Here is a 24,663-nt window from a genome sequence, read left to right as displayed (position 1 = left end):
GTGTGTGTGTGTGTGTGTGTGTGTGTGTGTGTGTGTTTATGTATGTATGTATGTATGTATGTGTGTGTTTGTGTGTGTGTGTGTTTATGTATGTATGTATATATATATATGTGTGTGTGTGTGTGTGTGTGTGTGTGTGTGTGTGTGTGAGTGAGTGAGTGAGTGTGTGTGTGTGTGTGTGCGTGTGTGTGTGTGTGTGTGTGTTTGTTTGTTTGTTTGTTTGTGTACATGCCCGTAAATGCGTGTGTGTTTATTGTATTGTATATGTGTATATATTTATATAAGTGTATACATCTGCGCGCGCGTGTGTATATATCTTATATATAGAGAGAGAGACAGAGATACGGAACGAGAAAAAAAACAGAGAAAGAGATAGAAATAAAAAAAAAGAGATATACAAAAAATAAAACACAAAAATATAAAGATAAAAAAGAGAACACAGAAGAATAAAACTGAAAATTAAAAAAAACATGCTTAGAGGCTAGGCGGCGGTGGTCGATGGTCTCGAGACAACACAGGAAATGTGCCGTGTTTTTACCCCGTGCTTTGATTACTGTTTGCATTAATTGTTTTGAATAATACGCTCGCTTTTTGTGGCCTCCCTTCCATGGCCGTTTGCTGAACTGTATCATTACCTCCACATTACTCTAGTGTAATTGTTATTCCCTTTTTTTTCGTTATTATCTGCTTCTTCTTAACGGTTGTATTGATAAAGTAAAATGCAATAAAGAATTTACGATAAGGGTAATTAAGATAATGATAGAGTGGATGTTGAGGGTAACGTAGTTAATGATCGTGCTAATTTTTGCTACAGAAAGTGGTGATGATGATAATGATGATGATGATATTATTCAATTGATAGTGAGATGTGATAGTGGTCAGATGGTGATGATGAAGATGATGATAATAAGGGTAAAATGGAATGATAACACTGATAATCATGTTAAGGATGCTAATAATAGTGATGATGATGGTGATGATGATTGTAGTAATGTTGATAATAACAATGATAATGATAATAATAGTAAATCATAATACTTTTAACGATAATGATAATAATGGTGATAATAGTAATATTAAGGAGAATAATAATGATAATGATAAAGATTATAACAATAATTGCACTGAACAGTTCTAAACAAAAACATATTTACAATACTTAATCTTCTCTATCTCTCTCTTTCTCCCTCTCTCTCTCTCTCTCTCTCTCTCTCTCTCTCTCTCTCTCTCTCTCTCTCTCTCTCTCTCTCTCTCTCTCTCTCTCTCTCTCTCTCTCTCTCTCTCTCTCTCTCTCTCTCTCTCTCTCTCTCTCTCTCTCTCTCTCTTTCTCTCTCTCTCTCTCTCTTTCAATTGCAAGTTCTAACCGACAGGAGTCAAAGCTAAAACAAATAAAAAAGTATTTGATAACAGAAATAATTATATTCATGGCGACATCCGCACAGGAATATCAGATTCAATTAATGATACATATATCTATATAATCGGCACAGAAGCCGGAGTAAAAAAGAAAATTATTAAATCGATACAGACAGACGTAGATCCTCACACACAAACACACAGCGGATGGTACGCGGTTAACAATCAGCATGCGGGGATCAACATATATTATTTGTCATCTTATACCAGGCTTAACCTACGGGGGGCAAATAGAAGGGACAGAGAGAGAGAGAGAGAGGGGGGGGGGGAAGGGAGGGAGAAGGGCAGGAGGGGAGGAGGGAGGAGGAAGGGGAGGGGAGGGGAGGAGGGGGGAATAAGAGGGGACGAGGAGAGAGAGGGGGGGGGGAGGAAATGGTAGGAAGGGAGGAAGGAGGATGGGTAATAAGAGGGTCAAATAGGAAGGAAGGAGAAAGGGAGGAGGGAAGGGGGGGGGGGGGTAGAGGAAGGTAAGCAAAGGTAGGAACGGTGGGGGGGGGGGGGATAAGAGGGGAAGATGGGAGAGGGGGAGGTGGAGGGGGAGGGAGAAATAGGAGGGGATAAATAGAGAGGAAGGGAAAGAACGAAGAGCAGGTGGGGGGAGGAGGGAGGAGGGGAGAGAGAGGGGAGAGAGTGGTGTGGGATTAAATGGACATCTTTTTTAGGATGACATCCGATCGTCATGGTGATAGAAATGGATATTCAAGGTCTTGTATTATGTGTATATATGCGTGTGTATGTATGTGGGTGTGCGTGCGTGCGTGTGTGTCTGTGTTTACATGAATATATAGATGTACATGTATATGCTCATCTATATGTATATGTATGTGGGTGTGCGTGCGTGCGTGTACGTGTTTACATGAATATATAGATGTACATGTATATGCACATCTATATGTATATGTATGTGGATGTGCGTGCGTGCGTGTACGTGTTTACATGAATATATAGACGTACATGTATATGCACATCTATATGTATATGTATGTGTATAGCTAGATACTGGTACTGGAACAGATGTATTCAGTAAAAGTAAGAAGAAAAGACGGCAAGAGAGCACCCGAGGAGCAGCGAAAACCCAAGTACCGTGAATTACGAGCAAGCCGTGGAAAATGTGCGGAACACGTGCATAGTTAACGCTGATGGGGGGCCGACAGTCTGCTATTACACCCTGGCGGACACAAGTATTACCATTTATCAGCCGTGATGGACGTCGATTCCTGTATAATCAGTCTTTAAGCAATCATGCAGAGCGGGTGCGATCGCTATCCACAGTGGCAGAAAAGCGCTCTTATTAGCGGGAAGATTTACAGTTCACGAATTACGGGGCCCCCGCGCGGCTGTAATGCTTGTCATGCAGCCTTGAATCATTCAGGTATTCACACACATAATGCTTCATGATGTGCCGGCTTGATGTATGAGATAAACTTCCGGAAGATATGACCCGTAATTAAGGGTAAAGAATGATCGGAAGGCGCTTTGGCGGTGAGATCGTCCGCGCCGCCGACTTGGCTCCGAAACCGACGTCAACAAACGGACTGGAAGGCAAAGGACGCGGGCAATTGGCGAGGGAACGAATGATCCTCTCGGGCTGGCATAGATCATGGCATAAATACAGCGGCGAGAGATGATATGTATCTGTAGCTCGAGGACGATCTCTTTCCGTGCTACATTTCTCGGCACTGTAAATATGCAATTGTTTTTGATTTATGCCCGTTGTCCCCCCGACACTCGCAGGGATTTTATTGCCGTTTTCGTGTTTAACTTGAGATAGCGATCCTAAACCCGAATTGGACTTCGTTTTATCAACACTTAATGTGTATGTTACGAATTCCCGAGAACAATATCTTCATAAATCAAGTAAATGTAAATGAAAAACATTCCTGAAGTACATTTCCTGTTACTCTGAGTTGAACTTTTCATCACTGTTGATATTATCGTTATTGTTAGTCTTGTTATTGATATTATCATTATTATCGTTTTTTTTTCTTCACAAATGTTAAGAGTCTTATAAAAAGAACACCAATTCTTAAGTATAAAAGCTCGACAACGCACTATTCACCCGCCCTTTTATACGGACCAATAAAAAATGAAGCAAATCAGAGGCGAAGGTATACACAAAAAAGAAAAAAAGAAAGAGAGAAGAAGAAGACGAAGAAGGACAAGAAGAAGAAGAAGAAGACGAAGAAGAAGAAGAAGAAGAAGAAGAAGAAGAAGAAGAAGAAGAAGAAGAAGAAGAAGAAGAAGAAGAAGAAGAAGAAGAAGAAGAAGAAGAAGACGAAGACTAAGACGAAGAAAAAAAGGAAAAAGAAAAAATGAAAGAAAAAATCAAAGAAGAAAAAGAAAAATAAGAAGATGAAGAAAATGAAGAAGAAGAAATGAAGGCCTTTTAAAAGACCCCCCCCAAAAAAACAACAACATCGGCTTGCACTTACGACCAGCAGCGGTTAATCACAGCTCTGTTCCTTTCCGAGTGTCACTGCCTCTTTTTTACGGCGTCGGGCCCTTCGTCCTGCCCTTCGGAGAGACCCCCGAGGGACGTGGCAAAGCTCCTCTCTCTGACACAATCTTTGTATCGTAGGCGATATAAGACGCTGCTAAGGGGGGGGGGAGGGTGTAAGGGGGAGAAAATAAAATATATATGTCTGAAGATTCACCTCGTGTTTTTTTTTTTTTTTTTTTGTTATAGGTTTAGCGGGAATGGTATTTTTTTTTTTTTATCGTGTTTTATTTTATATCAAAAGTGTTATTTTATTTTCTACCTGATCATTTTTTTTTTGGGGGGGAGGTTAAAATTTTTATTTGTTCGGTACAAAAGTCTTAACAACGACGGTTTTTCTCTTTGTTTACCGGTGTTTTTGCTCGGAATTCTCCACCGTTCTGGCGCTTTCCCTATTCTCAATCCTCTTAACCCCCCCCCTCTTCTCCACCCCCACCCCCTACTCCATCTCTGACCCCTCCCCTCCCTTCTCAATATCCTCCCCCCCCCCCACTCCCCCATAGACGCCCATATTATTACCGACATTTGATGTTCTTCTCCACAAAAGACGAGAAACAGAGAGCTAAAGAAAAAGGAGAGAGAGAGAAAGAGAATGGTAAGAAAGATAAATGGAAATAAAGGAAGGGGGGAGGGAGGAGGAAAAAGAAGAGAAGGAAGAGAGAGAAGAATATTTTTAAAAAGGGGGCAGGAAATTACACTAATGAGAATAAAGACGCGTGTGATCCCCAAGGCTCCACCGCCGATGGGGCTAGACAATGCGGTGGACCCTCGCCGTCGATAGGCCTCTCCTATTTAACACACCTACTCCAGCATTTTTTTTCCATTAGCCTCGCTCAACGCCCTCCCACCTGCCCCTCCCTCTTCCCTCTTTACCCCCCCCCCTCCCTCCCTCCCTTACCTCTCTCCTATCCCTCCTGTCCTCTCCTCACTTCCCTCCTTCCTTCCTTGTCTCTCTACTTCCATCGTGTCCCCCTCCTTCCCTCCTGCCCCTCCCCTCCCTCCTCCTCTCCCCTCCCTCCCTCCTGCCCCTCCCCTCCCTCCCTCCTGCCCCTCCCCTCCCTCCCTCCTCCTCCCCTCCTCCTATCCCCCCCCCTCCCCCTCCTTTTCCAAGCCCCGAGAGCCTCCTCAGAAGGGCAACTGGTCGGGGCGTCATCCCATTCTTGGACGCCGAGTATCAGTTACAAAGGAGCTCTTGTCAAAAAGGGATCAGGAGGCTTGCGTACTGGTCTGTCTCCCCGCCATTAGCATAAGGGATCTTCTCCGCTCTCGGCTCTTCCGCGAGCTCGTCCTCTGGTCACCCAGGCTGCATCTTTTTTCCTTTTTTTCCTCCTCGTGTTCTTCTACTTGTTATGATTTGTTTATTTGTTTGTTTATTATTGTTGTTGTTGTTATTATTTATTTATTATTATTATTATTATTATTATTATTATTATTATTATTATTATCATTATCATTATTATTATTATATTTCTTTTTCTTTTTCTTCTTCTTTTTCTTATTTTTCGTCTTCTTCTTCTTAATTTCCTCCTTCCTTTTCTTCTTCTTCTTCATCGTGTTCTTCTTTTTCTTTTTGTTCTTGTTCTTGTTCTTCTTCTTATTATTATTATTATATTATTATTATTCCTCTTCTTATTATTCCTCCTCTTCTTCTTCTTCTTCCTCTTCTTCTTCTTCTTCTTCTTCTTCTTCTTCTTTCGTTTGTTATTTGTTCTTTGGTTATTTCCATCGTCTTTTATATTCCTTCTCAGCGATTTGAATTGCGTTTTTTTTTTTTTTTTCCTGTGTTACATGAGAATTTTATTTACGTTCGCTCCCCAGCCTTCCCTATTTAAAAAAAAAAAAAAAATCAGCGGAGATCGGAATGGCAGATATTCTGAAGAATCCAACTTATTTATGAAATTCTGTTATCTGATTTTAAGAATAGATAAAACATTAAAACAAAATACGCCCACAAGAGGTGCGCCGCCTGTCACGAACGGCCATCAGCTGTCACCGACCTATCACCACCTGTCACAAAGCTAGTAGCAGCTTCTGTGGATGCTACTGGTAATATCAGGCAACACTCACTCAGGGATATATTTATCTATTTCCCCGCTATCAGATTATCCCCTGCTCCGAGGTGGATTATCCAGATTGTAGAGAATGCTTCCAGCGTCGATTTCTTGACGTTCGGTGTGGGGAGAGAGGGGAGAGGGGGGGGAGAGGGGAGGGTGTGGATAGTAAGGAGCGGATAGTAATGTTGGGTAGTTTGTGTGTGGTGTGTTTGTGTTAGGGTGTCTCTGATTCTTGATTTTGTCTGTTTGTTTGTCTGTCTCTCTGGATCTGTCTCTCTCTCTCTCTGTCCCTGTCTCTCTCTCTCTCTCTCTCTCTCTCTCTCTCTCTCTCTCTCTCTCTCTCTCTCTCTCTCTCTCTCTCTCTCTCTCTCTCTCTCCGTCCTTTTCCCTCTCCTCCTTTCTCCCTCACTCCCTCCTTCCTTCCTCCTCTCCCTCACCTTCCCTTCCTCCCTCTCTCCTTCCTCCCTCTCCCAAACCTTCCTTCCCTCCCTCTTCCTCCCTCCTCCTCCTTCTCTTCCCCTCCCTCCCTCTCTCCCTCACCTTCTCTCCCTCCCTCTTCCTCTTCCTCTCCCTCTCCCTCTCCCTCTCTCCCTCACCTTCTCTCCCTCCCTCTTCCTCTCCGTCACCTTCTCTTCCTCCCTCTTCCTCCCTCTTCCTCTCCCTCCTTATCTCTCCATCTCGTTTCTGAAAATTGGCCAACTGTCAATGCCCTCCCCGGAAGCATGATGGATCCCGCAGGAAAGGGAACCTCGCGTGGTGTTTCATGGGCGCCATCTACCGGTCGTCAATTAAACGTAGATTGATGGCTAGGCAGGTGTATAGTGCAGGACAGCTCAATTGGCTTTGTGTGTGTACCGGGTGTGTGTGTGTGTGTGTGTGTGTGTGTGTGTGCGTGTGTGTGTGTGTGTGTGTGTGTGTGTGTGTGTGTGTGTGTGTGTGTGTGTGTGTGTGTGTGTGTGTGTGTGTGTGTGTGTGTGTGTGTGTGTGATGTATGTATCTATGTACGTATGCATACCTTACACGGGGAACCCAGGAGATGTCACCACTTTATCCTTCATTATGCACAAGAACTCTATTTATTTACTTGTCCAGAGATACGATTAGAAAGGATACGAATCCCGATAGAGCTAACCTTTTCCCGCTCAAATTTCATTCCGCGAACACACACATGACGCCGCGTCACAAAATCACGCTTGCTCATGGAACGCACGTGGACAAACGCACGCACACACGCACGCACAGGGGTTATGGACACGCACACAAAGTGGAGTAGATGCAAACACACGTAAGCAGGATGTTCGGCAACGTTTTTATCCTTAGGGTAATTGTGTTGGTTTAACCTTGGGACGTTTTGGAAATATATAACGGCTTCAACACACAATCTGACGTTCGTTTTAGATATGTGGTCGTTTTCGCAATGCTAAATGGGTGAGTGTATGTTGGTGGCTGTGTGTGTGTGTGTGTGTGTGTGTGTGTGTGTGTGTGTGTGTGTGTGTGTGTGTGTGTGTGTTTGTGTACATGCCCATAAATACATATATGTATGTTTACATGTGTGTAAGTAGGTATGTCTGTATTTACATATATACGTATATATGTGTTGAAATACATACATTCCGAATTCTTCCCCAAAATGACAACTTAAAAAGACAGTCATACACACACGCACACATACACACAGACACTCCACTCCACTCCACACACACACACTCACTCTCTCTCTCACCCCCCACTCCCACTCCAATTCGACTCCAACAAACAAAAGCACGCGCGCACGCACTCACCGCACCCGGCAGCGATCACGCTCTCCCGTGAGAGAGATTCGGGGGGGGGGGGGGGGGGGGGAACAATGGAGGCAATCTCGGGTCCTTGTAACGGGGTCGTCGTAGGCCTAAATCCGGGAGGGATAGGCTGGGTTCCAACTGTCGCGGAGGGCAAGGCGGCCATCTTCCGAGCGGAGGGACGAAGGGGGGGGGGGGGAAAGGAGGGGAAGTGGGGGAGAGGAGGAGAAGGTGGGGGGCGGGGGCGGGTGATGGATGGGTGTGTTTGTGATTATGTCTGTGAACACGTATGAAAACGAATATTTATACATATACTTCCATGATATTTTTCTCTTTTTTTTTTCTCTTTTTTTTCTCCTTTCTCTCTCTCTCTCTCTTTCTCTCTCTTCCCAACCTCCTTTCCCTTTCTCTTTCCCTTTCCCTTTCCCTTCCTTTCCCTTTCCCTTCCCTCCGTTCCCTTCCCCTTCCCTTCCCTCCGTTCCCTTCCCTTCCCTCCCTTCCCCTTCCCTCCCCTCCCCTTCCCTCCCTTGCCCCCCACCTCAAGCACCTCGATCTCCCGTCGGCCTCGGCAAAGGCTTCCAAACCGAGGCCTATGGGAGGTGAGGATGAGCCTGATCACAAAAGACGAAGGCTTGGGCGAGCGCGAAGGATGAAGGAAGGCCGCCGGGGAAGCGGGCAAAGGCTCTCCTGCAGTTCACAAAGGCCTTCGAATTCATTCTCTCTGTCTCTGTCTCTCGCTTTCTCTTTCTCTTTTCTCTTTTCTCTTTTCTCTTGCTCTTTCTCTTTCTCTTTCTCTTTCTCTGTCTCTCTCTCTCTCTTTCTCTGTCTCTCTCTTTCTCTTTCTCTTTCTCTTTCTCTCTTTCTCGCTCTCTCTCTCTCTCTCTCTCTCTCTCTCTCTCTCTCTCTCTCTCTCTCTCTCTCTCTCTCTCTCTCTCTCTCTCTCTCTCTCTCCTCTCTCTCCCTCTCTCTCTCTCTCTTTCACTTTCTTTCACTTTCTTTCACCTTCTCTCTCTCTCTCTCTCTCTCTCTCTCTCTCTCTCTCTCTCTCTCTCTCTCTCTCTCTCTCTCTCTCTCTCTCTCTCTCTCTCTCTCTCTCTCTCTCTCCCTCCCTCCCTCCCTCCCTCCTGTCGATCCCGGGCGGCCTTGCTTGGGAACTGTCTCTCGTGGGCGGGATTAGGTGTCGCTGAACAACTGTATCAACAGAATGGTCTCATGTCATGATATCCTGGAGTGATAGGCCGAGCGAGACGAAAGACGAGTGACAGGCGGTGACGTGTTTGTGGGGGGGTAGGGTGTGGGGGGGTGCGGGAGGGAGGGAGGGAGGGTGGTAGGTGGGGTCTTAATATGTTTTTGTTTTAATTCGAGTATGTGTGTGTGTTAGTGTGTGTTTTGGTGTGTGTGTTTTGGTGTGTGTGTGTGTGTGTGTGTGTGTGTGTGTGTGTGTGTGTGTCTGTTTCAGTCTGTGTTTGTGTGTTTGTATAGGTGTTTGGTATGTGTGTATGTATGTATGTATATTTTTACTGTTTTTTAGTATAGTTTTTTGCATGTGTATATTTTTACTGTTTTTTAGTATAGTTTTTTGCATGTGTATATTTTTCTGTCTTTTTCTCTCTCATTTATTGTGGAGTATTTACATGTTATTGTCAGTACTGGATTTCCGGTCGTGGAGTCTTTTGGGCAAAAATCATTAAGAAAAAGGAAAATGGATGAAAAAAAAAATCGTTTTATAATGTCATTTCTAAAAAAAAAAAAAAAAAAAAAAATGTCCTTGTCACAATGCATAAAAAAAAAAAATCTTTATTGGCGAACATCAACGAATTTTCAAAGGCAAGCGATGAAATAAACTGACAACTAATATTTGAAAGTAAAGTCCACGCGATCTAGCACCGCGCACACTGCAGACCAAAACTGAAAACAAACAACTGTCATCCCTTGTTAACTCGATAATTGTGGGAAAACTAACTTCATGTCTCCCCCCCTCCTCTCCCCCCACACTCAGGCACACCTCCCCACCCACCCCCACCCTCCACAGCCTACAGCCAAGGGGGAGTGGGCTACCTTAGCCCCTCTAATTAAATATCAAATAGGCCTTACATGTGCCAGTCAGTGTGAGAGCAAGAGCAGAAAGGCCTTTGTTTTAGGCCTCTCTCAAGTGATTACCCATTAGTGGGAACGGGTTTTTACCCTTTGAGAGACGGAGCCTCAGTCAGAGCCGGCAATGTCTGATAATTATACAGATAGGCCTATATTAAGTCAAGACGAACGCGCTGCGATGTATTGATGAATTAATCTTCACGCCTCTGGTGATCTTCTTTGTCGGGTTGTAAACAGATGAATGGGACATTTATAACGGATAATCGGAACGGAGAGAAAGAAAAGGGGGGAAAAATAATAGAATAGAGGATTTTTTTTATCATCATCCAGACGTCAGAGTCGATGCTTTTCTATAGGCCTATGGAGGGAGGTCTCACGTGAGGGGGTAGGGTGGGATTGGGGGGGGTAGAGGGGAGGATGTGTTCCGTAGGCCTCCATCATTCTCATCGTCATCAAAAGTCTTTTGTTTATGTTCATTCATTTGGCCTTCCACCTCCAACCTCTCTTCCCGAGTTCTTGTCGACCTGCTCTCGGCCCAGTGGAGTCTGACTCGAATATGTTTTTTCCCCTGTTTGCTGTATTCTCGTAGCTTAGTTACATCTCTAATCTTAATGCCATTGTTCTGATGATTTCTGTAACATGTTGGTCGGTAACGTCACCAGTTTCAGGTGCCTGGTGAAGGGTGACAGTAATATTCCCTGAAAAAAAAATTAGATAATAATGATGATGCTAACAAATGTTTTTAAAAATGTATTTATATAATCATTCCCATTTCGAAATGTGTTTTGCCCCCCTATTTGCCCCATGAAAAATGCCTAATAAATAAATTAGACATACATATTATCACCCCCCCCCCCCATCCAGATAATTTTTTTGACCCCCCTCCAAAATAAAAACAGAAATCGGAGAGTCTTTGAAAAGGGAAACAAAAAATTCCTTTGACCTCCCAATACTATCAGATCAGCCAATATATACCCATGATTTACTCTTGTCTCTTATTCACAGGGAGGGGCGGAAGCAAAGGTAAGTCACCCACTGGCACAGGGTCAACTCCTAAGGGGCCTTCCCGAATGATGTCAGGTCAGCTACACATGCCCTGAGGTCGAAGTCTTTGGAAGTGAAGTCTTTTCGGAAGTGAAGTCCGTTCTTGTTCCTTAAGTGTTCTGAAAAATGATGCTTAGCGGAGGAGGAAGTGTTCTCGGACTGTTTCTTCTGTTATTGTTATTATTATGGTTCTTATTTTGAATGTTGTTCTTTTTATCATTGTTGTTATTGTTATTATTATTATTATTATTATTATTATTATTATTATCATCATTATTATTATTATTATTAATACTATTACTGTGGCTTTTCTTCTTATTTTTTTTTCTTATATAAGTTATGATGATTTTATTTACATGTGATATCCAACCACACAATGAGTTGAGTATGTTTCTTAAAAGAGATAATTTCCATGAATCATCCACGTTTTACACCATCAACACCCATGCATATGTTATGTATACATCCAAACACACTTTTTTTTTTTTTTTTTTTTTACATCTACCAACACCAGTACTAATACAAGCAGTAGTAATATCAGGAACACCAGTAACACCACCGACAGAGATACTATCAACACCAGCATCCACACCAGCAACACCGGTACCCCCAAGCCCTATTCCCACTAACCTCCCCCCACTCAACACCAACCCCCACAACACCAGAAACAAACACCAGTTCCCCTAACAACCGCCTACACCAGCAAAACACTCACATTCCTCGGTCACAGCAGGTAGCCCCCACAACACAATAGGGGGTCGAAGTAAACATGAACGTTTTATACAGTTCAACAACAGTAGGTGACGTAATTTTTTTTCTCTCTCTTTCTTTCTCCCTCCCTCCTTCCTGTAATAAAAAAAAGAGAAGAGGATAAAAAGACATATATATATTCTAGAGATAACGATCGTTGTGTTTTTTTTTGTGTGGGTACGGTAACAGGCTATGTTCACCCCTGCCCCCCCCCCCCCCTCTCTCTCTCCTCTCCCTACTCTCCTGGTATTCTCGTTTTCTTCGCTGGTATTGGCGTTTGTTCAGGTGTGACTCGTTTAATTCGGTTTAATAGTATTTTTTTTTCCGTCGTCGTTATCTTCGTCAATGGTTGTTAGGGTAAGGAATATTAGGAGCATGTTTTTTTTTTTTTTTCTTTTTAGCTTCTAGTGGTGTTCATAGCTTGAGTGCTTATTTCTGTTTGTACACGTGTTTGTGTGTATAGACTGTCTGTAATATACAGCATGTATATATATATATATATATATATATATATATATATATATCTATATATATATATGTATGTGTGTGTGTGTTCATATATATATATATATATATATATATATATATATATATATATATGTATGTGTATGTGTGTTCATATATATATATATATATATATATATATATATATATGCATATATGCATTTATGTGTGTATGTCTGTATAAAAATATATATATGTATATATATATACACACATACACACATACATACATGTATACATATACATACATATATACATATACATACATATATAGATTTATATATATATAATATATATATAATATATAAATATGTGTGTGTGTGTGTGTGCGTGTGTATGTGTGTGTGTGTGTGTGTGTGTGGTTGTGTGTGTGTGTGTGTGTGTGTGTGTGTGTGTGTGTGTGTGTGTGTGTGTGTGTGTGTGTGTGTGTGTATGTATGTATGTATGTATGTATGTATGTATGTATGTATGTATGTATATATGTATGTATGTATATATATACATATACACATGTGTGTATATATATATATATATATATATATATATATATATATATTTATATATATATATATGCATATGACATACCTAAAATGCGGGAACCTCAAAGAGCCAAGCGGCGGCACTAAAATGGCCCCCTGATTCCCAGTCGGTGCCATTCGAAGGCTAAAATCACTTACACTTTGATTAAAACGTCTCGCTGAAAATAATTTTGACTTTTTTTTTGAGCGATCAGGTCTTTAATTATCGTTCGTGTGCTTTATCAAGTATCGTATGACATTTAGAAAAAAAGGGAGAGTATTAGGAATGATTTAAATGGCATGTCCGTTATTTTAACAATTCGGACACGGAGTTGATTTATCTACTCTCGTTCTCCAGTAATTCATGGCATAGCAGTAACTCTCATGTCGTTACTCGCGTGAGTGGCGTGCTGTCATGACATAGCACATTGGCACACTCCCAGTGCCATGTGTCACCGAGCGGACTTTAATTAAAATACTTCAGCAAACGGCTCGCGCGCACCATGCTCCGCCGCCGTTGGAGGTTCGACACACGCTCGAGGGTTTTGTAAGGTTCATTATCTCCTTTGCCTGACGTGTGTTGATGAGCCCTAAGGCGCTTCGTGGTATGACACTGTCTCGGCGCCGCGTTCGTTCGCACCCCGTTTCACGCTACGCCTAGACCCCCCCTCCCTCCCTCTCTCTCTCCGTTCTCACCCCTTCTTCTACCCCCTCCCTTCCTCCTCCCTTCCTCCTCCCTTCCTCTTCCCCTCCTCCTCCCTTCCTCCTCCCTTCCTCCTCCCTTCCTCTTCCCCTCCTCCCTTCCTCCTCCCTTCCCTTGTACCGAAATTGTCTTCATATTTATTGGTATATTTTTTTGTTTATGATTTTAGTCTTATGTTTCAATTCCCGATTTTCTACTTAATTAAATACCAATATTAGAAAACAAAACCTTAAATACTCCATATACACATAACATATACATGCAACTATAACACCATTTCCAAAACGCGAAGAAGAGTCAAACAAAAACCAAAAAAAAAAAAAAAGGGCCCAAAACAAGAAAGAAAAAGAGTAACATAAACATTACTAATGCAAGCGTCGGCGATAGCGTGGAAGCACACTTGGCGTTGAAAACCTTCGCCAGCCAAAGTCGACCATAAAACACACAGCTGTCAGTAAAGTACAAAAAACGCATCATTGAGTCACGGGCTTACCTTTGCGATGAGACACGGGGGGGGGGTGATGGGGGGGGGGGTGATGGGGGATTGGACGTGGAGTAAATATTTCATTAATTATGTATGTGTATGTAAATTTATTGTACACGTATATACATATATGCACGGACGCACGCTCACACGCATATGCACACGCACACTCACAGTCAGACACACAATTTACACACACTCACACTCACACTCACACTCACACTCACACTCACACTCACATAGACAAACACACACACACACACACACACACACACACACACACACACACACACACACACACACACACACACACACACACACACACACACACACACACACACATCTGTACGTTTTCTTCATTTATGCTAGTGTGTTTCTGTACTAACTCTCATGCATATATACATATACAAATACGCTGACAAGTTAAGCATATATCAGCCACACACAAATGCAAAGATAATGCGAAGGAAGGAAGGACAGAGAGAGAGAGAGAGAGAAGAGAGAGAGAGAGAGAGAGAGAGAGAGAGAGAGAGAGAGAGAGAGAGAGAGAGAGAGAGAGACAGAGACAGAGACAGAGACAGAGACAGAGACAGAGACAGAGACAGAGACAGAGAGAGAATGAGAAAGAGACAAACAGAGAATGAGAGAGAGAGAAAAAAAAACCGACAAAAGACAACAGATCCAAAGGGAGACAGCGAGAGCCAAAGATCCGACAAGATAAGACGAGCCCGAACTAAGACCGACACCCGACAGCCCGACCCGACAGCCCGAGCGACCGACCCGTGCCCACAAGACCAGGTCGGCTCCTCTCTTCCGCGGATCCCGATACAAGCTGTCGCATTTGATTTGCAAATGAACCTCAGGAATCAATTGGTTTGAGAAATGAATAATACATAGCGGCTCAATTAAAAAAAAAAAAAAAAAAATCAGCCTCGACAACCGGAATATTGTTCAAGTCTCCATCCGTTCTTGCCGTAGTGGGTTCGAAAGGGGAGTAATTAGCATGCCTTATTACCTCTTTCGCCGCCAGAGGGCTCGTCACCTTTGACCTGGACGTGCTGACCCCGCGATGTTTTTATTCGCGCGTGTGTGTGTGTGGGGGGGGGGATGTGTGTGTGTGTGTGTGTGTGTGTGTGTGTGTGTGTGTGTGTGTGTGCGTGCGTGTGCGTGCGTGCGTGTGCTATGTGTGCACAAGTGGCGAGTGTGACTTTGCATGTGTGCGCGTTTTATGCAAGCACTAATCCCTGGCGAGGCTCGAGGATTCGTCGGGGAATACGAAAGCAGACACTTTTTCCCTTTCGCCCTCCTCGCCTCGCCCGTGTTTGTGTCCAGCCGAGACCTCCCTCGTTCAACAAATAATTGGCTTTGTCGAGGCTTCATCATCGTAAGTTGAGTGGGCGCTTCCCCCTTGCGCGGACTCTGAGCGTCCACTCAAGGGTTGATCCGAGGCGGGACTCGTTAAGGGCAGCGGCGGCCGCCTCGCCCGCGTCGACTCCGGTGGCGCGGAGTGTTTGCCCAAGGTCTGTCCTCATGGGCGTCAGCACGGGCGGCCGGGCGTGTGGAGGTGGGCGCGACGCCTTGCAATGTGGGCGTCATCGGGTCTCGGTATCCGCGGAATGCCGTGTCTCCCCTATTCTGATGCATTCCCCGTGATCAGCGCCCAAGGTACGGTTCCTCCTCCCGTGCGGCCGCTGCTGATGAAAGCTCCTGCCCGACGCACGTTCCGACGGCGTCTGGTCAGCGCGAGCGCGGGTCGGGTCCGAACCGACCTCCTCCTCCTCCTCCTCCTCCTCCTCCTCCTCCTCCTCCTCCTCCTCCTCCTCCTCCTCCTCCTCCTCCTCCTCCTCTTTCTCCAACTCCAGCAATCACTCTATCGGAGGAACCGGAGAGCACGGCGAGCGGCGGCGGCCCAATAATGAAATCGGGTCCGAAATCGGGCCAAAATTACGCCGAACTGTGGCAACGCCGGCTGGATGCATGACTAATTGGCAAGGTGGGGCCGAGCCGTGCCGGGCGCTGATTGGTCGCCCGCTTCCTCCCCAGGACACACCTAACACTCGCACACACAACACTCGCCGCGCGCAAATTAGGGAATGCGCGCCTAATGTCGAGTTTTTCGAAGAACGATTAGGCACATGGGCTTATTTGGGAGGGAGTGGGGGAGGGAAGGGGAGGGGAAGGGGGAGGGAGCAGGAGGAGGAGGAGGAGGAGGGGGGGAGGAGGTGCTGTTGTGTACATATGCGGTCGAGGAAGAGGAGTTTATCGCAAGAGCCACGGTGATTTCGCTTGCAAAGCACGGCGGAGCATTCGTGAGGGCGGAGGTATATCGGCGTGTGGGAGATGGGACATGAAGCTGCGTCTTGTGCGAGTCTCATGGCCTCATACACGGGGCAGTGAAGGGACAAGCTTATCGAACACGGAATTCTTTACGAATCACTATCGAATCACCATCACTTTTCCTGATATTCATCACTATTGCTTTTCTTAGTTTTATCTTTATTATTAATATTTCATTAATTGTTTTGTATCACCGTCGTTGCCGAATCACTATATTTCCTTTTCTATAACACGAGTCGAATCTTTTTGTCTGTTATTGAAACGTTTCGAAGCAAAAATACTTTTAAAAACACACACACAACCAGACAAGACACATCAATCTATCTGAGAATTTTGCAAAAATCTGAGTCTTTGAAATACACATAGCCAACTGAACAGCCATTAGGTCATCCTTATCTTCGGTTTTGAACGATTAGCAACGAGTAATATCTGTGATTACATGCAAAGTGACAAGTTAATAGTGGTGTTCCTCGCTCTGTGTAACATAATAGCAGTAATTTGATTATCAAGGTTCCGTGATAAGCAGAAATCCATCGGGATCCATGTAAAGAAAATATGATCATCGCTTCACATGAATTGGCAAAATCTTTTTTTTTTCTTTTTTTTTATGTTGACATCAAACTGATCAATTTATTCAGCTGAATTGTCGGTCATTCGTGTAGCATTAATGTTGTCTCGTCTCTATATTATCTCTCTCTCTCTCTCTCTATCTCTCTCTCTTCTCTCTCTCTCTCTCTCTCTCTCTCTCTCTCTCTCTCTCTCTCTCTCTCTCTCTCTCTCTCTCTCTCTCTCTCTCTCTCCTCCCTCTCTCTCTCTCTCTCTCAAGCAAGCAACGGATAAAGTTCACATAAGGCTTCTCCAAAAACAAAGAAAAATTACCCGTGTAAATGATAAATATTTCAGTGGAATCGGTACAAGAAACCATTTGCATGAAAAATATATTCTCAGACCGGTAGCAGCTGCGTAGGTGTTTGCTTATGCATGTGTGCATCTGTGTGCGCATGTAAGAGTGTGCGTATCTGTCTGTCTGTTGTCGGATTCTGGTGTTCCTATTTGTAGGTGTGCGTGTGTGTATGTCTGTATCTGTCTGTGGTTATCTGTCAGTTTGTCTGCTTGACCTTTTTCTTAGTTGCTCTCTCTCTCTCTCTCTCTCTCTCTCTCTCTCTCTCTCTCTCTCTCTCTCTCTCTCTCTCTCTCTCTCTCTCTCTCTCTCTCTCTCTCTCTCTCTCTCTCTCTCTCTCTCTCTCTCTCTCTCTCTCCCTCTCTCTCTCTCCGTCTAACTCTCACTCCTTCACTCACATCTACAAACGAATTATACGCATATTTACCAATTTCTAAAAAAAAAAGAAAAAAAAGAAATTGACTGGTATCTGTTTCTCTCTGCCTTGCTTTTTTATCTAATTAAAATTGAGGCAAAGGGGGTGGGGGGTAGATGGAGTGAAGAAGGGAGGGGTGGAGTGAAGAAGGGTGGGGGGGGGGGGGTGAAGAAGGAAAGGCGGGTGGCGAGGTGCAGTAAAGAAAGGGAGAGCGAAGTTGAAGAAAGGTGCGGAGGAGGGAGGGAGGGAGGGAGAGAGAGGGAGAAGATATCACCCGGTGTTCTTGTCGTGAATCATGAAAATGCATTACTGTTCCGACTGTTGGGGAGGAGTAATGATGGGTAAAAGTTACGATCATGGGTGGTTCCATTACGGCGGTGAGAGAGAGGGGCGGGACCCTCATCTCCCCCGCGCCGTTGGAGTCTACAGGCGTTGTATCTCCAATTTGCCTACTCTTGCTCCGGCCGTGGGTTGGCCTCGTGGGGCATCCGTGGGGCATCTCCCTTCGTCTTGCTTCTCTCTCGTTCGTTCGTTTCCCCACTTCCTTCTCCTTTCTGGGTCTGTTCTCTTCCTTCTATTATTTTTTAATATTTTTCTCTTTACTTTTTCTTCTTTTCTTCTTCTTCTCCTTATCCTCCTCCTTCTTCTTCTTTGTCTTCTTTTTCTTCTTCCTCTCCTTATCCTCCTCCTTCTTCCTCTTTGTCTTATTATTATTATTATTATTATTACTACTACTACTACTACTACTACTACTACTACTACTACTACTACTACTACTACTACTACTACTACTACTACTACTACTACTACTACTACTACTACTACTATTACTACTTCTACTACTACTACTACTACTACTACTACTACTACTACTACTACTTCTACTACTACTACTATTACTACTTCTACTACTACTACTACTACTACTACTATAATCATCAATATCGTTATTCTCCTCCTTCTTCTTGTTCGTCTTCTCATTCTCGGCGCCCCCTTTCCCCCGACGCTCCCAGCACGGCGTCCCCTTGGCTCTGTCCCTCCCGAGTGCAACCGCCCTGACGTCTGAATCTTTTATCTCGTTGCCAGCTCTGTCGTCCCTATGTTGTCCGTCCTCACGCGGTGTCCTTGTCTACTGCGAGCCCGCCCCCACGCCCCTGTTGTTTTTGCTCGCCCTCCACCCTTCGAGCAGGTGCTGAGACGCCTTCTCTCGGCACATTTTTTTTCCCCTCTTTGGTGGTGTGTTCTGGTGCTTGCTTTTGCAGCAAATTCTGTCTTTGTGGAAAGTGTAGGGGGTGTGTGTATTTGTGAAAAGGTTTTATCATTCTTTCTTTTTTTGTTTTGGTCTTTCTCGTTTTTTTCTTGTCTCCTCGTCTCTTGTTTGTATCTTCTCTCTCTACCTTCTTATGTATCAGAATCCATTCCTCTCGTTCTGTTTTTCCTCATCCTCCCTCCCATGCACACTTTATCATCATCTCCTCACGTCCTTTTCCGACAGCCAATTCTTCTTCGTCTTATTTTTCTTGTTCTTCCTCCTCCTCTTTCTCCACCTTCTCCTCCTCCCCCTCCCCCCATCCTCCTCCTCCTCCCCCTCCTCCTCCTCCTCCTCCACCCTCTCCCCCCCCCCCCATCCTCCTCCTCCTCCTCCAGCGCGCCTGCCTCACTACATTAATATGCAAATGAAGGTGAAGTTGTCAGCGGGAAGCCTAGTGGCGGTGGTGCATTACGACCTATGTATAGGCTGTCAGGGCTTGTAATCTAGCCGGCTTCATTGAAAATTTACGAGAACTGGCGATGGGTTGAAACCTCTGTAGGGTATAGTTTCTCGCCTTGGGGGGAGCGCGCCAGTGTTCTTGGGTTCTGGGGGGAGGGGTGGGGAGGGATGAGGGGGAGGGGGAAGAGGAAGATGGACGGGTGGGGGGGGGGAGATGTGGGAGGTGAGAGAGGAAGGGGTGGGGGAGGGGGAAGAGGAGGAAGGAAGGCTTGGGGATGAGGGATAGGAGGAGGAAGGGGTGGGGGCTAGAAGGGGAAGGAGGGAAGGAGATGGAGGTAAGAAAGAATTGATGGAGGGTCAGGGAGTTGAGAGGGGGGGGGGGTCAGGAGGAATGGGGGTGGGGGCTTAGGAGATAAGGGAGGAAAGAAGGAAGAGATTGAGGGCATTTGGGAGGGAAGGAGGGAGGAGTGAAGGGGGGAAGAAGGAATAGGGGGCCAGGGAAATGAGGAGGGAAAGAGAAAGGCATGGAGGGGGGCAGGAAGGGGGAGGGAAGGAAGCAGGAAGCGGTAGGAGCCGGGGAGGTGAGGGAGGGAAGGAAGGGGGGAGGGGGGGGGGCAGGGAGGTGTGGAAAGAGGCTGTTGTTGTTTTGGTTAATCTTGATAGGTAATAAAATTGATTTAGATGAAAGATGATCGTTCTTATTATCATCATTTTTGTATAAGCGTTGTTACTGCTCTTTGGGTTTATTGTCATAATTATTACCGGCGATCCTACTATTATTGTTATTTTATTGCTAATGTAGTAATAACTCTCTCTTACACCATAATGTATATGCACATACATTCACACACGCGCGTTTGTGTGTATATGTGTGTTGTGTGCATATATGTGAATATGTACACACACAAAAAATATATATATTTATTTATGTTTATATATATATATATATATATATATATATATATATATATATATATATATATATGCACACACACACACTCACATATTGTCCACGCACAAATTCATTTATTTAGTATCAGAATTTATATTCCTCATTCCCACAAACATTTCCTCAAAACAGGAGGTCGCCAACACCGCCTGTCATTGTGTATCTTCTCGGAAGTTCATATCCTTTGCGGATGAGTAAAGGTTTGTCATACACGGCACAGAAAATGATGTACAACGTTCACATTATCATAGATAAATTTGCGTTCTGGCTGCTGTCGCTAGGTAATTTATTTGTTTATCATTATTATGATTTTGGGGGGCTGTTTTTATTTGCAGTGGTCTTGTTTACTTCATTTGCATTGTATATGTTGTTTTGTTTATCTGTTTATATCTATATTTCTCTGTTCATGTTTATGTCTCTCTCTCTCTCTCTCTCTCTCTCTCTCTCTCTCTCTCTCTCTCTCTCTCTCTCTCCTCTCTCTCTCTCTCTCCCTCTCTCTCTCTCTCTCTCTCCTCTCTCTCTCTCTCTCTCTCACTCTCTCTCTCTCTCTCTCTCTCTCTCTCTCTCTCTCTCTCTCTCTCTCTCTCTCTCTCTCTCTCTCTCTCTCTCTATCTATCTATCTATCTATCTCCCTCTCTCTCTCTCTCTCTCGATATATATATGTATATATATGTGTATCTATCTATTTATCTATCTATATATATATATATATTGTTATGGACTCTTTAATTAAGATGCATGCAACCTCGACCGAGGGATTAAATTAATCATCTCCTACGAGGTCCTTCATCCCGCCTTCTCCTCCACGAAGATCATAATAAGAAAAGAGAGAGACTGATCCCCACCAAGGAATATAATGATCAAATATCCTGAAACTCAACTTATTTCGGCCAGTCACAATATCTGTAGGTTTACTGCTGTAATCTCCGCCAGCCAATCACATTACGTTCCCTAGCGCCCTATCCTGTGTACCTCCCCCCCCCCCCCCCGCCCACCCATCCTCTCCCTCTCCCCCTTTGCCTAGCCCTCTCCCTCCCCCCCCCCCGCCCATCCTCTCCATCTCCCCCTTGCCTGGCCCTCTCCCTCCCCTCCCCCTCCCCTCTCATTCTTCCCTCCCCTCCCCTCCCCTTGCACCCTGCCCCTTGCTCTCTCTTCCCTTCCCTCTCCTCTCCTCCCCATGCCCCCTCTCCCCCTCTCCCCTTCTCCCTCCCTGGCCCCCTCCCCCTTGCTCTCTCTTCCCTCCCCTCTCCTCTCCTCCCCATGCCCCCTCTCCCCCTCTCCCCTTCTCCCTCCCTCGCCCCCTCCCTGGCCCCCTCCTCGCCCCAGCACCCCAGAGACATATCGGATTAATCACCCCTGTCAAATTAATCGTGACGTCAGACAGGTGATTGCTTGCTGATTAAAGCTGCCAATTTCACTGTGGGAGATGCGTTGTTGCTACAGTGACTTTCTTTTTTTTTTTTTTTTTTCTCGAGTATTTTGATTTTAGATTCACTGGCGCGTAAAACGAAAGCATATTATACATATAAATGCGTATATGTATGTGTGTAGATAGATATTTATTTATTTGTTTATTTTTTTTTTTTATATATGTACGTATGTGTGCATATATACATATATATTTATGTGTGTGTGTGTGTGTGTGTGTGTGTGTGTGTGTGTGTGTGTGTGTGTGTGTGTGTGTGTGTGTGTGTGTGTGTGTGTCTGTGTGTCTGTGGGTTTGTGCATACACATATATACATGTACACACTCACACACACACACGCACACACACACACACACACACATATATATATATATATATATATATATATATATATATATGTATATATATATACACGCACATATATACATACACACGCTTGTGGGTATGCACTCGAATTCTTTTGTTTTCCAGTTTTATTCCCCAAAACTAACACTCACGTCTTGCGATTCAAAGGAAATCAGAAACGAAGATAAACCCGCTTTAAAAATCTTCGAAGAGGAGAAAATTCGTAGAAGAATAACACTCGATCCTTTTCTTTACCTCTTCTGCACCTCCGAAGAAAAGAAAAAAAAAAAAAAAAGAGAGAGAGAGAGAGAGAGAGAGAGAGAGAGAGAGAGAGAGAGAGAGAGAGAGAGAGAGAGAGAGAGAGAGAGAGAGAAAAAAAAAAGGGGGGGAGGAGAAAGAGAAGATTGAAAAATAAATAAAGAAATAATAGCCTTGGGAAAATCGTTACATAAGGGCACGGCGGACTTGTTCGTTTGCATTACACGATCTTGAATTAATTGTCGACGTTTTTTTTTTTTTGGGGGGGGGGTGTTCGTCCTCGTCTTCGTCTTAATAATAAAGGATTGTTGGTAATTAGGGTGAAGCGGATAACGGCACTCGATGATGAAGTACGAGATGGGGGAATAAAGTGGAAGAGATAAAACTGGAATCGATTGATGACTGCGGGAGGTGGAGGTGGAGCGAAGGGGCGGAGGTGGAGCGAAGGGGCGGAGGTGGAGCGAAGGGGCGGAGGTGGAGCGAAGGGGCGGAGGTGGAGCGAAGGGGCGGAGGTGGAGAAGACCGAAGGTGGTTGAGGATTGTGACGGCCTTAGTAGATGGTGGAGGAAGGGAGGAGGGCGTGAAGGATGGAGGAGAAGAAGGAAGGAGGAGGAGGAGGAGAAGGAGAAGTACGAGGAAGAGGTTGAGGAGGAGACGGAGGAGGAGGAGGAGACGGGTCATGCCCCCCTTCCCCCCCTCTCCCTTTCCTTCTCCCTTGCCCCCTGCCCTCCTGCCCTCCCCTGTTCCTCGGGCCGTCAGTACCTCCACGGGGGAGCTGCCGGCCTCCACCCCCCATCGCCTCGTCTCCACCTCAACACTGCAACCGCTAGCCCTTATCCTGCGATCCTCACGGTCTTGGTGTGACTTGCAACTGTCACCGAGGAGCTGCCACGCCTTGGTGCCCCCGCACTTGGCCCCAATGAAGGGCTCGGGCATCTCCGAGGAGGCTCTCTGTCTCGGGCACAGGTGGAGCCGACGCCACCTTAATTGAGAAAGTGTTATCAAGATGGACGCGGCGTCCGCGGCTTTCCCGTAAGACACGTGCCCTTGCTGCCCCGAAGTGACCAACACCTCATGTCTGGAGGGAAATGGACTTCCATGCTTTTGTCTGGTCGTTAGTTTTCGTTAGTAAAAACCAACAAACGGCGCGGTAACTTTGTCATGGGTGTCGGTTCCCTGGCCTCCCGCGGCGTGAGTGAGCGGGAGGAGGTACGCCCTTAGAGACCAGCCGCGGTGAAGCCCTTCGTTTGGTGGGGGGCGTGGAGGAGGAGGGAGGGGGAGGGGGGAGAAGAGGGGAGGGGAGGAGGGAGGGAGAGGATGGGGAGAATGAGAAGCGGGGGGAGGGGAGGAGGGAGGGAGAGGAGGGGAAGAATGAGAAGTGGGGAGGGGAGGAATGGTAGGAAGGGGGAGAGATTTGGAAGAATGAGAAGTGGGGAGAGGAGGAAGGAGGGCTGAATGGGGAGAATAGGAAGTGGGGAGGGAAAGGAATAGTGGTGCGTGGGCTAGTGGGGAGGGGAGAACAGGCAATCAGGCAGGAAGGGTGGGAGAGGACGGGAAGTGGGGAGGGGAGGAATGGGGAGTGGGGAGCATCGTCCAAAAGGGCTCATCGTCTAAAATGATGGGAGATTTCGGGCGTTCAGATAAGAATTTCAATATAACGCCGCGTTTCGTTTATGGGGTCGCTCGTTGGAATATTCTTTTTCCTTTTTTTTCCTCTCTTCTTCCTCCTCCTCATCTCCTTCTTCTTCTTCTTCATTATTTTCTCTTCTTCTTCTTCTTCTTCTTTCTCATTTTATTTTATTCTTCTCATTATTTTTTTTAAAGAGATTCAGGTTCAGTTTTGTTCTTAAAGGATATATTGATACAATTTCTGGTTTGAAAGGTTAGTTGAGAACAGGTGTTTCCTCTGTTATCAGAAATCCCGGTCCATTGCGATTAAATAGATAATTTTGATTGCTGTTTTAAACAAAATCTTCAATACGTAGAAAAGGTTATTGAAATTTTAGGCACGATAGGGATGAGAAGTTTTTTTTTCTTTTTTTCTTTTAAACGAAACAAAATACAAAAAAACAGGACAGAATTAACTCTAAAATAAGATAACTAAAACAAAGAAAATACGAGTAATAATAATAAAAACTAAAAAACGAGAACCGAACCTACACAAAAAAACGGCATAAAACTAACAAGAGGACAAACGACCATTTAACAATCGAACGTTTTAACTGCGCCTCAAAAACCGCGAAGGCCAAACGGTAGATGCGTCGCTTAGTACAGAGAACCCAGCCCATGTCTAAGGGCGCGCAGGCAAAGGCCAATTATTGTTCTCGGGATGTCGAAACTAGACAATTACCTTTGTGTGTTTTCGTAGTCTGTTTGTATTTGTTTGTAGGTTTTTTTGTTTGTTTTTTTTTCAATCGAGAAGTTATCGGTATGTCGGTAAAGATTTACTTATTTTTTTGTTCTATTATTTATTATCTAT

The 24,663-nt window shown here is 44.8% G+C and overlaps 1 protein-coding gene across 4 annotated transcripts in view; it reads left to right on the top strand.

Annotated features, from left to right (window-relative positions):
* Positions 1-24,663, top strand: part of LOC125044003 (T-box transcription factor TBX3-like) — a 213,484-nt gene that overhangs the window by 79,021 nt on the left and 109,800 nt on the right. For all 4 annotated transcript variants that reach the window (XM_047640414.1, XM_047640413.1, XM_047640416.1 and 1 more), the window contains one exon: positions 10,845-10,862. In XM_047640414.1, the coding sequence (XP_047496370.1) occupies positions 10,845-10,862 (18 nt within the window). The remainder of the gene's footprint in view (positions 1-10,844; positions 10,863-24,663) is intronic.

The sequence above is a fragment of the Penaeus chinensis genome, chromosome 35 (genome assembly GCF_019202785.1).
Source record: "Penaeus chinensis breed Huanghai No. 1 chromosome 35, ASM1920278v2, whole genome shotgun sequence".
Taxonomy (NCBI): Eukaryota; Metazoa; Arthropoda; class Malacostraca; order Decapoda; family Penaeidae; genus Penaeus; species Penaeus chinensis.
The sequence above is the reverse complement of the archived record's forward strand: the minus strand, read 5'-3'. Positions and strand labels throughout refer to the sequence as shown.